We start from the raw sequence: 19,764 nt of genomic DNA on the forward strand, positions 1-19,764 counted from the left end.
TATCTCTTGGGTTACAGAAGCACCCCAGGTTGAGAACCAGTGGTTTTTAAAGGATTAGAACAAGATCTAGCACTCACTGACATTGAATAAAATGAAATACCAGCTATATATCTAAGAAGTAGCAAAATGTGACAATTTGGAGGAAAAATTGATTGATAGAAAGTGGACCACAAATGATGGAGTTGGCAACAAGAATGTTAAAATAACTATAAAAAAATGCTCAGCATGCTCAAGGAGGTAATCGAAAGTGCGAGCTTAATGAGGAGGGAAATAGAAGATATAAAAAAAGAACCAAATGGAACTGACTACTAGAGACAAAATACACAATGTCTGAAATGAATTCCTTCTTGTGGAATTTTGCCAGTAGAGCACGAAGAAAAAAATGATCGAACTTGAGAATGTAGTAGTAGACTGCATCCCAAGTGAAGCACAAAGAGCATAAAGACTGCAAAAAACTTGGGATAATTTTAAAGAGTCTAACATACATAGCTAGAGTTACAGAAAAAGAGGAGAGAGAAGGTGGTCGGGAAAAATATTTGAAGAAAGATATTAAAATATGTCCAATTTGATGCAAACTATAAATCCACAAATTCAAAAAGGGTAAACATACAATCCAGGGCTGGTAAAGGCACATCATAATTAAGTGCTAAAAATAAACAGTGAAGTGGAAAATTTCAGGAATTAGAGGAAAAAGGCACTTCAAGTAGAGAAGAATTAAGATAAAAATCCACAGAAAGGTGGCTCAGTCGGTTGAGCATCCAACTTTTGATTTCCGCTCAGGTTATGATCTCACGGTTCATGAGATAGAGCCCTGTGTTGGGTTCTGCACTGACAGCAAGGAGCCTGCCTAGGATTCTCTCTCTCCCTGTCTCACACACAAGTCCGCTCTCTCTTTCTCTCTCTAAAAATAAATAAACTTAAAAATAAAAAAGATAAAAATCCACAGATAATCATCAGAAACTAAGTATGGTGGAAGGTAATGGAATGAGATCTTTGAAGTGTTGGAAGAATAAAAGTGGTCAACCTAGAATCCTATTTTTGTGAAAATACTCTTCAGAATAAAGGTGAGGTAAAAAAGTTTTCAGCCTGGGACACCTGGGGTGGCTCAGTCGGTTATGTGTCTTACTCTTACTCTCAGCTCAGGTTTTGATCTCAGGGTCCTGAGTTCAAGCCCCGTGTTGGGCTGTGCACTGGGCAAGCGTGGAACCTGTTTTAAAAAAATAAAAAAAGTTTTCAGCCAAAGAATAATAGAGAATTCATCACCAGCAGAATGCATCCTAAAGAAGAATTAAAGCAAATTGTCCAGGAAAAAAGCAAAATGATACTAGATGGGAACTTGTATCTATATAAGCAGAATGAAGAGTGACAAAAATAGAGGTAAATATGTGGATAAGCATAAAAGTTTCCCATTTTTACATTTCTTTAAAAGATAATTGACTATTTAAAACAAAATAATATATCATGGGAAACATAATGTAGAAGTAAAATATAGGTATATATGTATGACAATAGTAGTTCTAAACACAGAAGAGATGAAATGGAAATGTGCCCATTGTATGTGAAGTGGTATAGTGTTATTTGAATGTAGATTTTGTTGGGTTAAAGATGGCATATTATAAAGCTAGAGCAACCCCTAAGAAAGTAAAACAATGAGGAATAGCTAATAAATAGTAAAATGAAGTGGTAAAGATTACTTAAAAAAAAAAAAAAAGACACAAAAATCAGCTCAAAATGGATTAAGGACTTCAACAAATACCTGAAACCATAAACCTCCTAGAAGAAAACCTAGGTGGTAAGCTCTTTGACATCAGTCTTGGAGACGAGTTTTTGGACTTGACTCCAAAAGCAAAGGCAACAAAAGCAAAAATGAGCAAATGGGACTACATCCGTCTAAAAATCTTCTCCACAGCAAAGGAACCCGTCAACGGAATGAAAAGGCAGCTTATGGAATGGGAGAAAATATTTACAAATAATTTATGTTAGAAGACATTAATCTCCATATATATATATATATATATACATATATATATATACACACACACACACACACACATATATACATGTATATATATATATAGAGAGAGAGAGAGCTTATCCAACTAAAAACCATTAAAAATGGGCAGAGGATCTGAATAGGTATTTTTTCAAAGATGATGTACAGATGCCCAATATATACATGAAAAGATGCTCAACATCACTAATATTCAGAGGAGTACAAACCGAAACCACAATGAAATATCACCTCACACCTGTTCAGATGGCTGTTATCAAAAGACCAGAAGTGTTTGTGACGATGTGGACAAAAGGGAAGCGACCTGGACTGTTGGTGGGAATGTAAATTGGCACAGCCACTATGACAGTATGAAGGTTCCTCAAAAACTTAAAACTACCATGTGATCCAGCAATCCCACTTATGTTCATTTACCTAAAGAAGATTAATACACTAACGTGAAAAGATATCTGCATCCTTGTGTTCATCACAGCATTATTTACATAATGGATAAAGAAAATGTATTATGGGGCACCTGGGTGGCTCAGTCAGTTGAGCATCTGACTCTCGGTTTTTCGACTCTGGCCATGATCTTGCAGTTTGTGAGATCAAGCCCTGCGCTGATCTTGGAAGTCTCTCTCTTCTCCTTTCTCTACTCCTCTCCTGCTTATGCACTCTTGTGCACACACTCTCGTGTGTGCTCTCTATCAAGAAAAAAAAAAAACAACAACATTAAATTAAAAAAAGAAAATGTTATATATACACAATGGAATATTATTCAGCCACAGAATATAAAGAAATCTTACCGTTTGCATCAACATGGATAAAACTTATAAGCGAAATAAGTCATGGATGACTTACAAATGGAGTAAGTCAGACAGATGAAGACACATACTGTATGATCTCACTTAGATATAGAATCTAAAACACACTAAACTGAGAGATACAGAAAACATTGGTGGTTGCCAGAAGCAAGGGGTATAGGATGGGCAGAATGGGTGAAGGTGGTCAAAAGGCACAAACTTCCAATTATATATAAACATATATATAAATTTATAAATTTATTATATATAAAAATAAGTTCTGGAGATGTAATGCAGAGTATGGTAAATACAGTTAATAAAATTGTATATTTGAAAATTCATAGAGAAGATGTTGAAAATTTTCGTTATAAGAAAAAAATTTATAACTGTATGGTGATGGATGTTAATTAAGACTGGTGATCGTTTCACTATACACACACACATACACACACACACACACACACCCATCCATACATGTATGGAATCATTATTTGTACACCTAAAACTAATATAGTGTTATATGTCAGTTATATCTTAATAACAAAGGAGACAACAGAGCCCACTGTCTCTATGTGCACATACTGAGGAAAGGCCATATGAGGGCACAGTGAGAAGGCAGCCATCTGTAAGTCAGAAAGAGAGATCTCACCAGAACCCAACATGCCAGCACTGATCTGGCTTCTAAACTCCCAAAATGAAAAAAATAAAAGTCTATTGTTAAAGCAAAAAACAAAAACAAAAACCCCAAAACAAAAAGAGAGAGAAAGGAACAAAGATCAACTGGGTAAATCGAAAACAAATAGCAAGATAATGGATTTAAACCACATCAGTGATTACATGAAAATTAAGTTCTCTAAAAACTCTAATTGAAAAGGCAGTTGACTGGGTAATATGCTTAATATGCTTCCTGCCAGAAGCTCACTTGAAATATTTAGGTACTGGTTAAAAGAAAGAAGAAAAAGGGAATTCAGTGCAAAGCGTAAGAAATCTAGAATGGTTACATTAATGTCAAAGTGTATTTCAGGAAAAAAATATATTACCAGGGATAAAAAGGAACATTTCATAATGATAGAGTCAATTCATAAAAATTATGTAACAATTCTAAAACTGCATTATTTAAAAAAAAATATTTATTTTGAGAGAGAGCAGGGGAGGGGAAGGGAAAGGTGGGGGGAGAGAGAATCCCAAGCAGGCTCCATACTCAGTGCAGAGCCTGATGTGGGACTCGATCTCACAACCGTGAAATCGTGAGCTGAGCCGAAATCAAGAGTCAGATGCTTAACTGACTAAGCCACCCAGGCACCCCTATATGTGTAATCTAATACCAGAACTTCAAAGTACGTGAGACAGAGACTGCCAGAACTGAAACAGGCAAATCCACACATAGATTTGAACACGCTTCTCTCATTAATTGATAGAAATTAGTGATGATGTAGAAGACTCGAATAATCAAATAAGTGGATCTAACTGACGTTTATGGATAGTTAATCTGGTAAGAGAATACACATTCCTTTGAAGAGTACATGGAATATTACCAGATACACCCTAAATGTTTGGGCATCAAAGAAGTCTCAGAAAACTTAATAGATTTCAAGTCCTATGAAGTAGGTTTTGTGAATACAATGGAATTATTTTAGCAATAGATATTTGGGAAATCCTCAGTTACTTGGAAACTAAACAATATTTGTAAGTAACCTGTGGGTCAAAGAAGAAATTGTGAGGGAAAAAACTGGTTTTTCAAATGAAAAAAATGGAAACAATCAAAATTTGTGGAACGCAGGTAAAACAGCACCTATGGAGAAATTTACTGCTTTCAATGGTAATACTAGAAAAGAAAAAGCTAATGTCTGTGATCTAAGTTTTTATCTGAAATCAATAAAAGAAGAGCAAAGTAAACCTGAAATAATTTGGAGCAGGAAATGAGAGCAAGAAACTATGAAATAAAAAACAAGCCAACAACATTCAAGAAGATCAAGTTCAACAGTTGAGTTTTTTGAAAAGATACAAAATTGATAAAGGTCTAATGACTGATTGAAGAAAAAAGAAAATATTACTGTCTGATTAATAACCAGATGTGAATGTCACCACAGATCAGACATTAAAGGGATAATGAAAAAATATACTCATGAATTTGATAACTTAGATGTACAAATTCCTTGAATAGTACAACTTCTCAACAAATGGAAGTAATACAAAGTCTGAGTAGCATATGAAGAAATTTGAATTCGTTATCAAAAATCTTCACACAAAATACTGAATCCTATCTCAAGCACTTAATCTTTTTTAAAAAAATATTTGTCTATTTTTAGGATAGTGCAAGTGGGGGAGGGGCAGAGAGGGAGACAGAGGGTCTGAACCAGAACCAGGCTTTACACTGACAGCCTGACAGCAGCGAACCTGTGCAGGGCTTGAACTCACCAGCTGAACCGTGAGCCCAAGGCCTGAGCTGAAGTCAGAGGCTCAACCAATGGAGCCACCCAGGCGCCCCCTACATTTCTTAATTAGCATTTTACTAATGGAATATACCTAAAATTGATACCTTAATCTTAAACAGTATCCAAAAAATGCAGTATAAGCGAATCTTACTTTTTTGGATATTTTAGTACTCTGTCATTTAACTTTTTTTATTTTATCATTTTAATTAGGCATAGGATGTAAACAATATGGGAGGGGAATATCACGATCTTTGTAATTCTGCATTCTTCAAAAGCACATTATTCTTTCAGAAAACGTTTTCGCTGGGCCTACCTCACCCTCAGCGTCTCTGGGCAGTGGGAATGAGGCTGCACTGGGATCAGTCACACAGCCAAAGAAAATTCGAGGAATTGGATTTGGAGACATTTTTAAAGAAGGCTCTGTGAAACTGAGGACGAGAACATCTGGCAGTGAAGTAGAAGAAAAGAAAACAGAAAAGGTAATAATGGTGAACTTAGATTAACTCTACTTAACTCTCATGAAGCACTTTTTAATGTGTAAGTCAGTTTGCAACTCTGTTACACACCCTTTTTTGAGATTGCTAATAATTGGTTATGATCGAGACGACTGAGAAACTGTTTTCAGCATTACACTGATTAATGTTTATGTTTGATTCTTATAAAATGAGAATGTTTATTGGTATTAATACCAACTTTTCTAAGTTTTTAGTTACCATAGGTAAAAATGGAAAGGGCAGGAGTTTTTTTGTTTTGTTTTGTTTTGTTTTTTGCCTTTTAAAGCTAAAATTACATACTTTTTCTTTAAATTTGAAATAAGCCTAAAATGGGCATTTTAAAATGGATTCACAATGAGGTATTAAGTTAATTAGGTACTACTTAACTCTCCTCTGGATTGTTGGCAGTGGTGAAATTTGCTTCTCCTCTAAATGTATGGAGAACTTTGTTTTTCATTAGCATTTTGATGGCATTATGAAATAAATCAAAATGAATGTACCATAAATTATAACATCTAATAATCGGTTTCAAATATTTTTTTTTTTTTAAGTTTTATTTATTTGAGTAATCTCCGACCAGGTGTTGGGTTTTAATTCACAACCCCGACATCAAGAGCTGTACGATCCTCTAACCAAGCCATGCAGGCACCCCTTTAGTAACAGATTTTGAAATAAACTAATAGCGTTTTGTTTTGGGGGAAAAGAGCTACAATTTTTAGAACATGAATTTCAAGGCTGTTTTTTGAGGTTCACACCTTAGAGGTACAGATTGAGTACTTCAGTTAGGAGGTTTTCCTGTTGACTTTTAGGGCATTGTTTCATTTTAGTTCTCAGTTGTATGTCTGTATTTAAGTTTTAAGAGTTGAAAGTATTTCAGTATTTACTTACCTAGTTCCGCTATATTTCACTAATTAGACTGATTTGGTTGGCGAAATATATTCTCAAGTTTTCTTCTAAAATGGTTAGTTTCCACATATTTTTTCTTTCCCAGTTTGCTACATACATTTTCATGTAATAATGATTTGGGTTCAGGAAAGAGAACTTGTACTTTCTACCCTACCCTCTCCTAGCTCTGAGACTGTCTGGCAGTAAAATTATGGGGCCTAATTGGTTCTTGGTTTCGATACCTTGATTCAAGGTAAAGATTGGAATTCTTGTGGTTTTTGGAATGGTGCTGTATAGCCAGCCATATAATAGCCAGGGATGCTGGAGAAGCACTGTTTGCATTATGAAGGACATTAGATAATCTGGGGCTCCTTTCTAACTTTAAAGCTTATGATTCATAACGAATAACTTTATTTAATGATTACACTAGTACTCTTTCAGTTGCCACTTACAATGTTCACTACTCAAGAGTAACTGTTAGTGAGAGTCATCTCAAATATCACCCTATTTGAGAGCCTTGCAAGCCTTGCTTTTGAACACTGATCCAGGAATTGATAGAGAGCACATTTGCTATATTTGTAGGTGATTGATGTCAGATTAGAAGAAATGATGGTTAGACTTGTGAAAAATTAAAGTGAGTATCTTAAAAGATAAACAGAACACACAGTGATAGGTAAGTTAGTAGTATATTTAGATTTTTAACTAAATGAAAGCTAAGGTCAAAAGTAATGTTCTTTCTGGGGAGAGAAGTCAAGGAAAACACTAGTATGAAGGACTTACTTTAGTCAATTACAATGTAAAATTTTCTACTGACTATAGTTGTAAGGGTTGTAACATTACCTAGGTGTTTTCATTCAGATAGCAGCAATGAAGTATAAAGACCTTTTTTTTTTTTTTCTCTATCTCATCCTAGGGAAGTTTAGTGCTGTGGTTTAAAAGCCCACTTTCTAGAGTCAGACTTCCTAGGTTCAAATCCAGGCTCCACTACTAAATTACTGTTAGGGTGGGCAGGTTTCTTAACTGCTTCCTAGTCTGTAAGAGGAACGAATAATAATGCTTACTTTATACAGATTATTCAGAGGATTAAGTTATAAGGTATGTAAAGTGTTTAGCTAAGGAGTTACTAAGTACATTTTCAGGTGCTATTATTTTTATTTATTTTGGAGGTTTAAAATTAAGTGACACTACTGTATTATGGGTATCAGAATGTGTATTATTCTTAGGAAGTTTTAAAAATTTGAAGTTCTGAGCTATCATTTCAGTAGTTTTGTTATCTCTGTCTTTTCAGTCACATTACTAACCTGGCTATAAGTACCACTAGGGAAGGCTGGCTTACTGCAAATGAAAATTTTGTTTAATACTATTATCTTAATTCTCACTTAAAATAGTTGATACCATCCTTTTCTTTTCTAGCCCTTAATTTTACAGTCAGTAGGATCCAAAACTCAGAGTGTGGAGATAACAAAAACAGACACGGAAAGTAAAATTAAAGGTAAATTTTTGAATAAAATTTTCATGTTGGCAAAGAAGCATGCTCAAATGTATTAGATTTTTTGAAACTGTGTATCAACACTGTACTACTTGATCAGAGTATTAGATCCTACTAGAGGTAAGCACTGCAGGGTCAAAGAGTTCAGTGTGCTTTGTTCACTGATGTATCTCCCTACAGTTAGAACCAGCGCCTAGAACATATTAGCACTAGGAACTATTTGAAAGTATGAATTAATGAAATTGTTACTTAATTCAGTAGATAGTGTCGGCCGACATTATTAAATTCATCTTTAACAGCTTCTAGTGTACTTTTTTTTAACACAAAGTAGAGGCTTAATAAGTATTGTTAAAAGAACCAATTTATTTAATCTGCATTATTTACTGTCTTTATTTTAGCTAAGGAATATTGTAGAACATTATTTGCCTATGAAGGTACTAATGAAGATGAGCTTTCTTTTAAAGAGGGAGAGATAATCCACTTGATAAGTAAGGTAAGATACTTGTCAGGTGTTTGGTGAATTATTTAATTTATTCATTCTTCTATTTCCCCTACAATGTAAGCCCTGGAGGAGCTGGGATTTTGTCTTGTTTCTGTGTCCTGAGAACATGACACATAGTAAATTCTCAGAAAATTTTTTTTGAGTAGATTTTTATTGTCTGTTTGTATAATAATTGATGTTTTGGGGATTACTTTTGCCAGCCTGTTATATTTTTTCTCTAGCCCCAGCTCCTCTAAGTTTCTGTTCTCACTTCCTAGTTTACCCCATTACATTTTTTTTGCATCTAATGTTTTTTTGTATCGTTTATAATATAACAAGAAAAAGAATGGGGCCCCTGGATGGCTCAGTCGTTTAAGTGTCTGACTCTTGATTTCAGCTCAGGTCATGATCTCACGGTTCATGGGATCGGATAGAGCTCTGCATCTGGCTCTACACTGACAACAGGGGAGCACGGTTGGGATTATGTTCTTCCTCTCTCTCTCTCTCTGCCCTTCCCTCACACCCACACTCTCTCTCCCTCTCTCTCTTTCTCTCAAAAATAAACTTTAAAAATTAAAAAAAAAAAATGAATAGGGAAACAGAATTCCATCAATATTGTAAACGTTTATGGACCATACTGTGTTTGGAAAATGATGCAGCTATTTCAAAGAGTTAAGTAGTTTTATAACTTAGAATGAATTATGGCAAAAGAAAAAGAAAACCCAGGAGTATTTGGGTCTGGGCAGAATCCTTTAACTATTTTTTTTTGTTGTTGTTATTGTTTTATTTTTGAGAGAGTGCAAGCGAGGGAGTGGCAGAGAGAGGGGGCTCTGCACTGACAGCAGTGAGCCTGATATGGGGCTCAAACTCACGAACCACATGATCATGACCTGAGCTGAAGTCAGATGCTCAACTGACTCAGCCACACAGGTGCCCCTGTAACTATCCGTAATAGAAGAAAACTATAAATAAAATACAGTTTTTGTTAATGACCATATAGCACAATTTCTGAAAAATTTTCCCTTGTCTTGAATTGACTTTGTTATCGGATGGTTTAGTATATGTAATTTTTAATATCCATACAGTTTTGGACTGGTTGCACCTTATTTCTCATGGCCAGGTGGTATTTAGAAGGAATTGTAGAATAACTTGTTAATTTCTAGAGAAATGAATAATATGATTGTGTTTTGGTAGATAAAGTGTTAAGAATGTTAAGTAAGATACAGGTTAGAAAGTCATATTCTCTGTCCACCCTCTTCTCGCACTTTGTCCTTTCTCTTCGCTGAAAACCTTTTATCCTCATAAACCAAATTTTAAAATTATTTGACTCATGTGTTTTTTATTTATTTTTTAAAGTTTATTCATTTTTGAGAGAGAGAGACCTAGAGCGTGAGTGGGGAGGGACAGAGAGAGAGGGACACACAGAATCGGAAGCAGGCTCCAGGCTCTGAGCTGCCCGCACAGAGCCCGACGCAAGACTCGAAATCACAAGCCGTGAGATCATGACCTGAGCCAAAGTTGACGCTTAACCAACTGAGCCACCCAGGCGCCCCTAAAATTTTTGACTCATTAAAAAAAAAATCCCAATTTTATAACTACTGCTGGAAGTAATGTATGGGTAATATTTGCTTTTTAGGGAGGACCTTATGATCTGTTTAACTCTTTTTTTTCTTTTTCTTTAAAAAAAATTTTTTTTTAATGTTTATTTTTGAGAGAGAGAAACAGAATGTGAGTGGGAGTTGGGGAGGGGTGGGAAGGAGACATAGAATCTGAAGCAGGCTTCAGGCTCTGAGCTTGAGCCCACAGACTGTGATATCATGACCTGAGCCACAGTCAGACGTTCAACCAACTGACCCACCCAAGCTCCCCAACCCTTTTTTTTTTCTTGTAAAAATAATGGAATTCAGTATTTTTATATTTTGTTGTGAACTTTTTTCTTATTTAAAGATAACACCTATTATTAATATTATATAATATTTTGCATTGTGAATGTTATATTTATTATTGTTTTTCAATTTTAAATATAATACTTGTGTATAGTTTATAGTATTTATATAAATAAGTTTATATAATGTTTAATAAGTAAATATATATTTAAATAATATGAAATTAATGTAATTATTTGATTCTTCATTTGCATTATAGGAGACTGGAGAAACTGGCTGGTGGAAGGGTGAACTTAATGGGAGAGAAGGAGTATTTCCAGATAATTTTGCTATTCAGATAAATGAACTGGATAAAGACTTCCCAGTAAGCTTTTGTTTTTCAATGATGATAACTGTTTAATGAACCTTTGGCCAGTATTTCTTTACAAACAGTTTTGTTTGCATTATTACTGAACAACTTTATGAGGCAGTTTCCAGTTTATATATTCAGGTAAAATTGATTTGAGCTGTAGTAAAACAAAAAAATATTTCAGTTCTGTGCTTTATTTCAGGTTTTCTTTCCCCACTGACTATATTGAAAAGTAACCTTAGACTTCATTACTTTATTATAATTTAAAGAAAAAAGTCTCTCATACTAGTTAGACAAATTAACACTTGCCTGGAAGAATTTGTACTTTAATTGTACTTTTGTTGAAAATCTTATTTTAAGGAACTGTTAATCTTACTATATTACTCTGTAGTGCATTTTTGGGAGGGTAAGAAGCAGTCTTTGCTTTCTTACAAGACTTAAGACCTCTGTCTCACTTCTTACAGTGAATGAAGTGAGGCTGAGTCATTCATCAGTGATCTTTTGCTTTTCTGCAACTTGATCCCTTTTTCCCCCATGGAAGAATGGATCTAATTGAGGATTGATTGATTGACTGAAGTATAATTACATACAGTGTCCTATTGGTTTTAGGTATTGTAGATCATAAGGTTTAGATATTTTTATATACTACAAAATGGCACCTGTGATAAGTCTAGTTACCATCTATCACCGTACAAAGTTATTATAACATTATTGACTATATTCTCTATGTTGTTCATTACAGCCCCAAGACTTCGTTATTTTGTAACTGGAAGTTTGTACTTCTTACTCCCCTTAATCTTCTTTTATCTGCTCCCTATTTCACCTTCTCCCTTACGGTAACCAGGATTTGTTTCCTATGTCTATGGGAGTCTATTTCTGTTTTGTTTATTCATTTGTCTTGTTTTTTAGATTCCACATATAAGTGAAATCATACAGTATTGTCATTACTGTCTGACTTATTTCACTTAGTATATTATTGTGTAGGTCCATCTGTGTTGTCATAAATGGTAAGATTTCATTCTTTTAATGGCTGAGGAGTATTCCATTGTGTATGTATACATCATCTATATATAATATATTGTCTTACAGTAGTGAACAGTTTTACTTCTTCCTTTCCAATTTGATGCTTTTCTTTTTCTGGCCTAATTGCTCTAGCCAAGGTTTCTAGTACTATGTTGAATAAGCATGGGGGAGTCCTTGTCTTATTCCTGATCCTAGAGGAAAGCCTTTTAGCTTTTCACCATTGAGTATCATGTTAACTGTGGGTTTGTCATATATGGACTTTATGATTTTGATGTACATTCCTTCTATACCCACTTTGTTGAGAGTTTTTATAAATGGATATTGTATTTTTTTAAACGGTCTTTCTGCATCTGTTAAGATGATCATATGATTTTTATCCTTTATTTTGTTAAAATGGTGTGTTATGTTGATTGATTTGCAAATGTTGAGTCATTCTTACATCCCTGAAATAAATCCCACGTGATCATGGTATATGATCCTTTTGACATATCGTTCAGTTCATTTTGCTAATATTTTGTTGGCGATTTTTACATCTATATTCACCAGGGATACTGCCTGTAATTTTCTTTTTGTGTGTGTGATATCTGACTGGTTTTGATATCAGGGTAATGCTGGCCTTGTAAAATGAGTTTGGAAGCATTCCTTCTTCGATTTTTTGGAATAATTTGAGAAGGATAGTTACTAACTCTTTAAATGTTGGTAGAATTCATCTGTGAAGCTCTCTGGTCCTGGACCTTTGTTTCTGGGAGTTTTAAAATTACTGATTGAATTTTATTATTTGTAATTGGTCTATTTATTATTTTTTTGTAATCAAGTCTTGGAACCCAGAAGAAATGGATACATTTCTAGAATCCTACTTTTTATGTGGTTATCATGATTATCCATTTCTTCTGTGTTTGCCAATTTGTTGGCATGTAATTGTACTAATTTCTTAGGATCCTTTATATTTTTATCGTGTCAGTTATAGTTTCTCGTGTTTAATTTATTTATTTGGGCCCTGTCTTTTTTTCTTCATGATTTTGACTAGAGGTTTATTGATTTTGTTTATCTTTTCAGTAATCTGCTTTTAATTTCATTGATCTTGTCTGTTTTTCAATCTCTGTTTCATTTTATTTCTGCTTTGGTCTTTGTTCTCCTAACTTGGGGTTTTGTTCTTTTTCTAGTTTCTTTACATGTAAATTAATACTGTTTATTTGGGAATTTTCGTATTTCTTGAGATTGCTATAAACTTGTCTGTTAGAACTGCTTTTGATGTGTTCTATAGGTTTGAAAGTTGTGTTTCTATTTTTCATTTGTTTCAACATAGTTTTTTATTTTCTCTTTGATTTCTTTGTTGACCCATTGATTGTTCAGTAGCATTGTTTAGTCTCCGTATGTTTGTGCTTTTTCCAGGTTTCTTCTTGCAGTTAATTTCTAATTTCATACTGTTGGGGTTGGCAAAGATATTTGTTATGATTTCAGTCTTTGGAATTTATTTGTTATTAATTTTTTTTTTTTTTTTACTGTTAGAGAGAGAGAGAGAGAGAGAGAAAGGGAGGGAGGGAGAGGGGCAGAGAGAGAGGGAGGCAGAGACTGAAGAAGGCTCCAGTCTCTGTACTGTCAGTTCATGGCCTGAACTGAAGTTGGACACTTAACTGACTGAGCCACACAGGCGCCCCTAACTTTTGCCATTTTAATTATAATATATCTTTGTGTGGCTCTCTTTGGTTTCATCTTGTTTGGAACTCTCTGTACTTCCTGGACATGGATGTCTTTCCTTTACAAGGTTAAGGATGTTTGTAGCCATTATTTCTTCAAATAGATTTTCTGTCTCTTATTTTTATCCTTCTGAAACCTCTACAATGTGAATGTTAGTACAATTATTGTCATTTCTGAAGTGTCTTAAACTATTCTCATTTTTTAAAAATTCTTTCTTCTTTTGCTGTTCTGATTGAGTGATTTCCACTATTCTATCTTCCATTCAGGTGATCCATTCTTCTGTATCCTCTAATCTGTTGATGTCCTCTAGTGTATTTCTTAGTTCAGTTATTGAAATTTTCAGCTCTGACTGCTTTTTGGTACCTTCTTATATTTTCCAGCGCTTTGTTAAGGTTCTTACTGTATTTCTTCATTCTTCTAAGTTGAGCAAGCATCTTTATGACCATTACTTTGAATTGCTTATCAAGTAAATTAATTACCTCTATTAGGGTTTTTTTTCCTGAGGTTTTATGTTGTTCTCTTGTTTTGAACATTCTTCTGTTTCCTTATGTTGTTTGTCTTTCTGCATTTGTGTCTGTAAATTTGGCAGAACAGCTAACTCTTGGTCTTCAAGGAGTGGCCTTATGTAGCAGTGTCCCCTTTGTTTACTGTGTATGCCAACAGGATTTGGTTGGGCAGCTGGAGCTGGAGTAGGCCTGAGCTAGGGTTGCCCTGGGGCTTGCTACAATGGGCAGGATGGCTGCGGCTAGAGCTGGCGCGGGCTCGTTGGTGTATGACTTGAGCTGGTGTGGACATGGGACCAGGCATTCCAATGTACTCTGTGCCAGGGCCACACGGGCAGGAGGGCTTGAGCTGTTGTGTGCAGGCCTGGGGTATGCTGGAGCTTCCAGGGCCACCTTGTTGGGATGGCTAGAGCTGGGGCTGGCAAAGGCAATAGACTGTCTTGGTGGGAAAGCTGATCTGGGTTAGGGGCCTGGGACTTGCTGGAGCAGATTTAATAGGCCAGCAAGAGTGCCTGGACTCTGCTTTCATTGGCACTGTCAAAGTAGAGCGTTGGGAAAGAAATAGTGGCAATTTCAGGCATCTCCGACCCTGGAGAGAGTTCTAGCAGTTCCTTCCACCATTTGGCAGAAGCTCTATGGTTAGTAAATGGATTTTCTTCACGTATAGTCTAGTTGCCCTTTAAATTGCTGTTTTGTTTCTGTGCCCCAGGGCAGGTGTGTCTGCTTGGGACCCTCAATGATACCCCCTACTGCAAGTCCTTACATCTGGGGTGTGGTTTGTGTTGTTACCTTGTCTCCGACTGTTCTCTGTGTGGTCCCTCTGTTGTTTGTTGTGCAGGGGCTGTTCAGTCCACCCTCAGTTTTTAAGGAAGAATTGCTCTGTATGTAGGTGTAGTTTTATGGTGTCCACGAGAGAAGGTCAGTTCAGAGTCTTCCTATTCCATCATCTTGGACTGCCTCCTCCTTGCTCCTTTTCTAATGGAGTTGGAGAGTAGACACTGAGAGCAAGATGGTCTGCTGGATTTTATTTAAGCCAGTGTTGAAATTTCTAAACTTTGCAGTCTTTATGTAGTTAAGTGAATCACTAGAGGTTACTCTATGGGTTAATTCTGTCTGAGGCCCTTCTTTTGCTCGATTTCATTCAGTATTCAGCCTTCTGGGTGCTTTATTTTCATACCCAAGGAACACATTATTTGGGAGGGCTTATTTGGTGTTCATACAGCACTATCAGTTAATTTTAATTTGGGAAGACCTGATTGACATGTCTCAAGTTTTTGATGTCATCGAGTCTTAAAAATGAATAAATGCTAAACCCAACAAATTTGAATAAATTGAAGAAAAACAGGCTTTTTCCTTGAATCTTCTGTTCGAGAGTTCTGAAGAATCAAGAGTATAAGCTAGATATATTTATTAGGTGACTCTTTTTTTTGTTGTTGTTTGTTTTAAAAACAGTCTCTTCTCTCTCCTTTTCCCCAGTACTCAGCTGTTAAAGAGAGATAAAATTGTGCCTTGGAATCTTAAAGTAGGGGAGGCAATAATGAATATTTTTGATTAACATTGTGATTTTTTTAATGCTTCTTTATTTTAGAGAGAGAGAGAGAGAGTAGGGGAGGAGCAGAGAGGGAGTCAGAGCATCCAAAACAGGCTCCTTGCCGAAAGGAGGGAGCCTGACGTGGGGCTTGAACTCACAAATTGTGAGATCATGACCTGAGCCAAAGTTGGATGCTTAGTCGTCTGAGCCACCCAGGCACCCCTGATTATCATTAAGATTTTTTAGATTTATCATAATCACTGGTAAGTTTTGACATATTTGAATTTTGATCAAGAAGGCATTTGTTCTAATAGAATAAATTTTTTGTCAGTGGCCTTTTGGTTGTTAAGATCTTACTATTTTATAACAGATACTCATATAATTTAGATTATTAACGATCAGAAGTTATTTTAAGCATTTGTAAGATGTAAGTATTCACATATTTTTACCATTGTTATTTTAATAGAAACCAAAGAAACCACCACCTCCTGCTAAGGGTCCAGGTATGTAAGAAACACATTATTCAGTTTGCTGTTTTTCATATTTTCAAGTTATAAAATGGTGAAATTGGGTTTTAAGTAAACCATTTATTTATATGAGCAAAAACCAAATATGATGTAATATATACAAATTCTAGAAATACATAAAAATTGAGTGTTCACATGCATTAAGTCTGTATTTTTTAAGTGTAAATTGTATAAAATAGGATGTTAAAAATAATTTGTATACTTTAGTTATGACTTGTCATATTTCCCCCCCACACACACACACAATTTAAGTTTATTAGTCTTGAAAGAGAGAAAGAGAGCAAGCAGGGGAGGGCCAGAGAGAAAGAGGGAGAGATAGAGAATCCCAAGCAGGCTCTGCACTGTGCAGAGCTTGATGTGGGGCTCGAACCCACGAACCGTGAGATCATGACCTGAGCCGAAATCAAGAGAGGGACACTTTGAGCCACCCACGTGCCCCTGTCATTTCTAATTAAGAAAATTGACCAAGTTTAAATGCATTTAGAATAGTATACTTCAGGGGCACCTGTGTGGGTCAGTTGGTTAAGTGTCCAACTTCTGCTCAGGTCATGATCTTGCAGTTTGTAGGTTCAAGCCCCATGTTGGGCTCTGTGCTGACAGCTAAGAGCATGGAGCCTGCTTTGGATTCTGTGTCTCCCCCTCTCTCTACCCTTCCCCCACTCATATTCTGTCTCTCAAAAACAAAAATAATTTTTAAAAATTAAAAGAATAGAATACTTAATATATTGACCTAATTAGTTATTCCACTTTTTCACATTAAATTCATTTGTTAATGTCTCATATAAATACTAATTATTTGTATTTCTTCAGAGAGTATGCTGAAGGGTTAAACAAACTTGAAGAGTTTATTTTTATTTTTTTAAGCAGTTGAATATATTATGGTATATTTAGAAGAGTTTTCCAGAGTTACAGTTTCATAATCTGGCCCTTTGTCTATTTCTGTAAGTTTTAGATCCTAATTTCATTTCTTCTCCTTTTTTTCTTTTTTTTCTTTTCTTCTCTTTTCTTTTTCTTTTTTTCTTTCTCTTTCTCTTTCTCTTTCTCTTTCTCTTTCTCTTTCTCTTTCTCTTTCTCTTTTTCTTTTTCTTTTTCTTTTTCTTTTTCTTTTTCTTTTTCTTTTTCTTTTCCTTTTTCTTTTTCTTTCTCTTTCTCTTTTTCTCTCTCTTTTTGTTTCTCTTTTTCTTTTCTCTCCTCTTCTGTTACTTTCTAGTTTTTTTGTTTTCTTTTTCTCTTCTCTTCTCTTCTCTTCTCTTCTCTTCTCTTCTCTTGTCTTCTTTCAAGGGGGTGGGGGGGGGAGGGGCAGAGAGATGGAAAGAGAGAATCCCAAGCAGGCTCTGAGCTGTCAGCATGGAACCCGATGTGGAATTTCATCTCACAACCAGGAGAAGATCATGACCTGAGCCCAAATCAAGAGTCCACATTTAACTGAACCACCTAGGTGTCCCTAGCCCCTAATTTTTGATTTTTATAAGTGAAGTACAATTATTTTCTTGAAAGATTTGCTCTTTTAAGAAATAATACAGGTCCTTTCCTACTCCAAGTTTTCATCTTTGTATTTGCTGACTTAATCCCAGAGCAAGGAAAGCATAAGTTAAAAGTAATTTTTATGGAAGTTGGTGTTCTAGGCTTTTTATTCACTAGTCATATTGGGGCTTTCAAAATTTAATTAAAGTTAAATCAAATAAAATATTGAATTCCCCAGTCACAGTAGTAGTATTTCAAGTCTCCACACTCAGTATTGGATAACACAAAAATAGAATATTTCCATCATCATGGAAAAGTTCTACTGGAGAGTGGTGTTGTAGAGGGTATGAACACCTTCATTTGGCAAAGAAGGAACTGAGACCAGAGTTACTACTCAGCCATGTAATGGTGGTAGGTGCAGGATTAGATAGTTAGCCTAGTGATTATGGTACATTGTTGTTTCTGTTAAGTCATGTTTTCCTCTGATGTTATTTTTAAACTGACCTTTTCTGCTTAGTAGTATAATTGTTTTTGTGCTTTGAAACTAATTTTTTTAAGTACTAATTTTGGCTTTTTTCCTTAGCTCCAAAGCCTGAGCTAATAGCTACAGAAAAGAAGTATTTTCCTATAAAGCCAGAAGAAAAAGGTAAGGGTAATTCTTCCACTTTTAGAAAAATAATTCTTCTTTGGATTTGTCATTGTGAATAATAATATCTCTCCACATTGATTGATTTACACTGATTTTTTTATTATTAAATATAATTTATTGTCAAATTGGTTTCCATACAATACCCAGTGCTCATCCCAACAGGTGCCCTCCTCAATACCCATCACCCACCCACCCACCCCTCCCTCCCACCCCCCATCAACCCTCAGTTTGTTCTCAGTATTTAAGAGTCTCTTATGGTTTGCCTACTTCCCTCTCTGTAACTTTTTTCCCCCCTCTTCCCCTCCCCCATGGTCTTCTGTTAAGTTTCTCAGGATCCACATATGAGTGAAAACATATGGTATCTTTCTCTTACTGACTTATTTCACTTAGCATAATACCCTCCAGTTCCATCCACGTTGCTGCAAATGGCAGGATTTCATTCTTTCTCATTGCCAAGTAGTATTCCATTGTGTATATAAACCACATCTTCTTTATCCATTTGTCAGATTTACACTGATTTTTAACAACTGTTCAGTATTTATTTGGAGTTTTCTGGGAGGAAGTACTTTATCAAGAGTGATAGGAAATTAAGGTTTTATTCAAACTGATACCAATTTACATTCATTAAAAAGTTAAACCATTACTTCAGTAAGGTTATAGTATTTCATTATATTATTATTTGTTTTTTCAAAAAATAACGAAAGTAAGCATTAAATAGTTATACTTTATCTTTTTTGGAGTCTCAATTAAAATAAATTTTAAAAAATTCTTAGGTATAAGAGTGAGTTATGGGGTGCCTGGGTGGCTCAGTCGATTGAGCGTCCAACTTCGGCTCAGGTCATGATCTCACAGTTTGTGGTTTTGAGCCCTATGTCAGGCTCTGTGTGGACAGCTTGCTCAGAGCGTGGAGCCTGCTTTGGATTCTGTGTCTCCCTCTATTTCTTCCCCTCCTCTGCTCATGCTCTCTCTCTGTCTCTCAAAAATAAATGAATGTTAGAAAAAAAATTTTTTTAAAGTGAGTTCTAACATGGAAGTGATTTGTTATGTATTATTTAATTTTCACTGTCTGTATTTGTCATATAAACTTGGAAAGTATTCCAAGGTACCATATCTATTTTGTTAAAAACATCATTTTGTTTTGTTATTATTAATTTGGAGAAAATAACTATTTCTCTTTGTGTACAGAAAGATCTGCAATGGTTGTATCTAGTATTTTAGGTTATATATACAGTTGACCCTTGAGCAGCATGGGTTAGAACTGCACAGGTCCATTGGTACGTGAATTTTTTTCGATAAATAGGATACAGCACTGTAAATGTACTTTTCTTATGATTTTATTAATAACTTTTTCTTAAGCTTAATGTATTATAAGAATAGAGTATATAATGCACATAACATATAAAATATGTGTTAATTGACTGTTTATGTTATTGGTAAGGCCATTTATTCAACAGTAGGCTTTCAGTTAAGTTTTGGGGAGTCAAAAGTTATATTCAGGTAATTGTGTTCAGCTGTGTAGGGTATTGGTACCCCTAACCCTTGTGTTGTTGACTGTAC

General features: G+C 35.2%; 1 protein-coding gene across 1 annotated transcript in view; it reads left to right on the forward strand.

Annotated features, from left to right (window-relative positions):
• Positions 1 to 19,764, forward strand: part of LOC122220000 (CD2 associated protein) — a 137,398-nt gene that overhangs the window by 81,620 nt on the left and 36,014 nt on the right. The window contains exons 6-11 of the mRNA XM_042938997.1: positions 5,520 to 5,707; positions 8,021 to 8,099; positions 8,495 to 8,589; positions 10,723 to 10,827; positions 16,034 to 16,070; positions 18,142 to 18,204. Coding sequence (XP_042794931.1) covers positions 5,520 to 5,707; positions 8,021 to 8,099; positions 8,495 to 8,589; positions 10,723 to 10,827; positions 16,034 to 16,070; positions 18,142 to 18,204 — 567 coding nt within the window. The remainder of the gene's footprint in view (positions 1 to 5,519; positions 5,708 to 8,020; positions 8,100 to 8,494; positions 8,590 to 10,722; positions 10,828 to 16,033; positions 16,071 to 18,141; positions 18,205 to 19,764) is intronic.

This window comes from Panthera leo, chromosome B2 (genome assembly GCF_018350215.1).
Source record: "Panthera leo isolate Ple1 chromosome B2, P.leo_Ple1_pat1.1, whole genome shotgun sequence".
NCBI lineage: Eukaryota > Metazoa > Chordata > Mammalia > Carnivora > Felidae > Panthera > Panthera leo.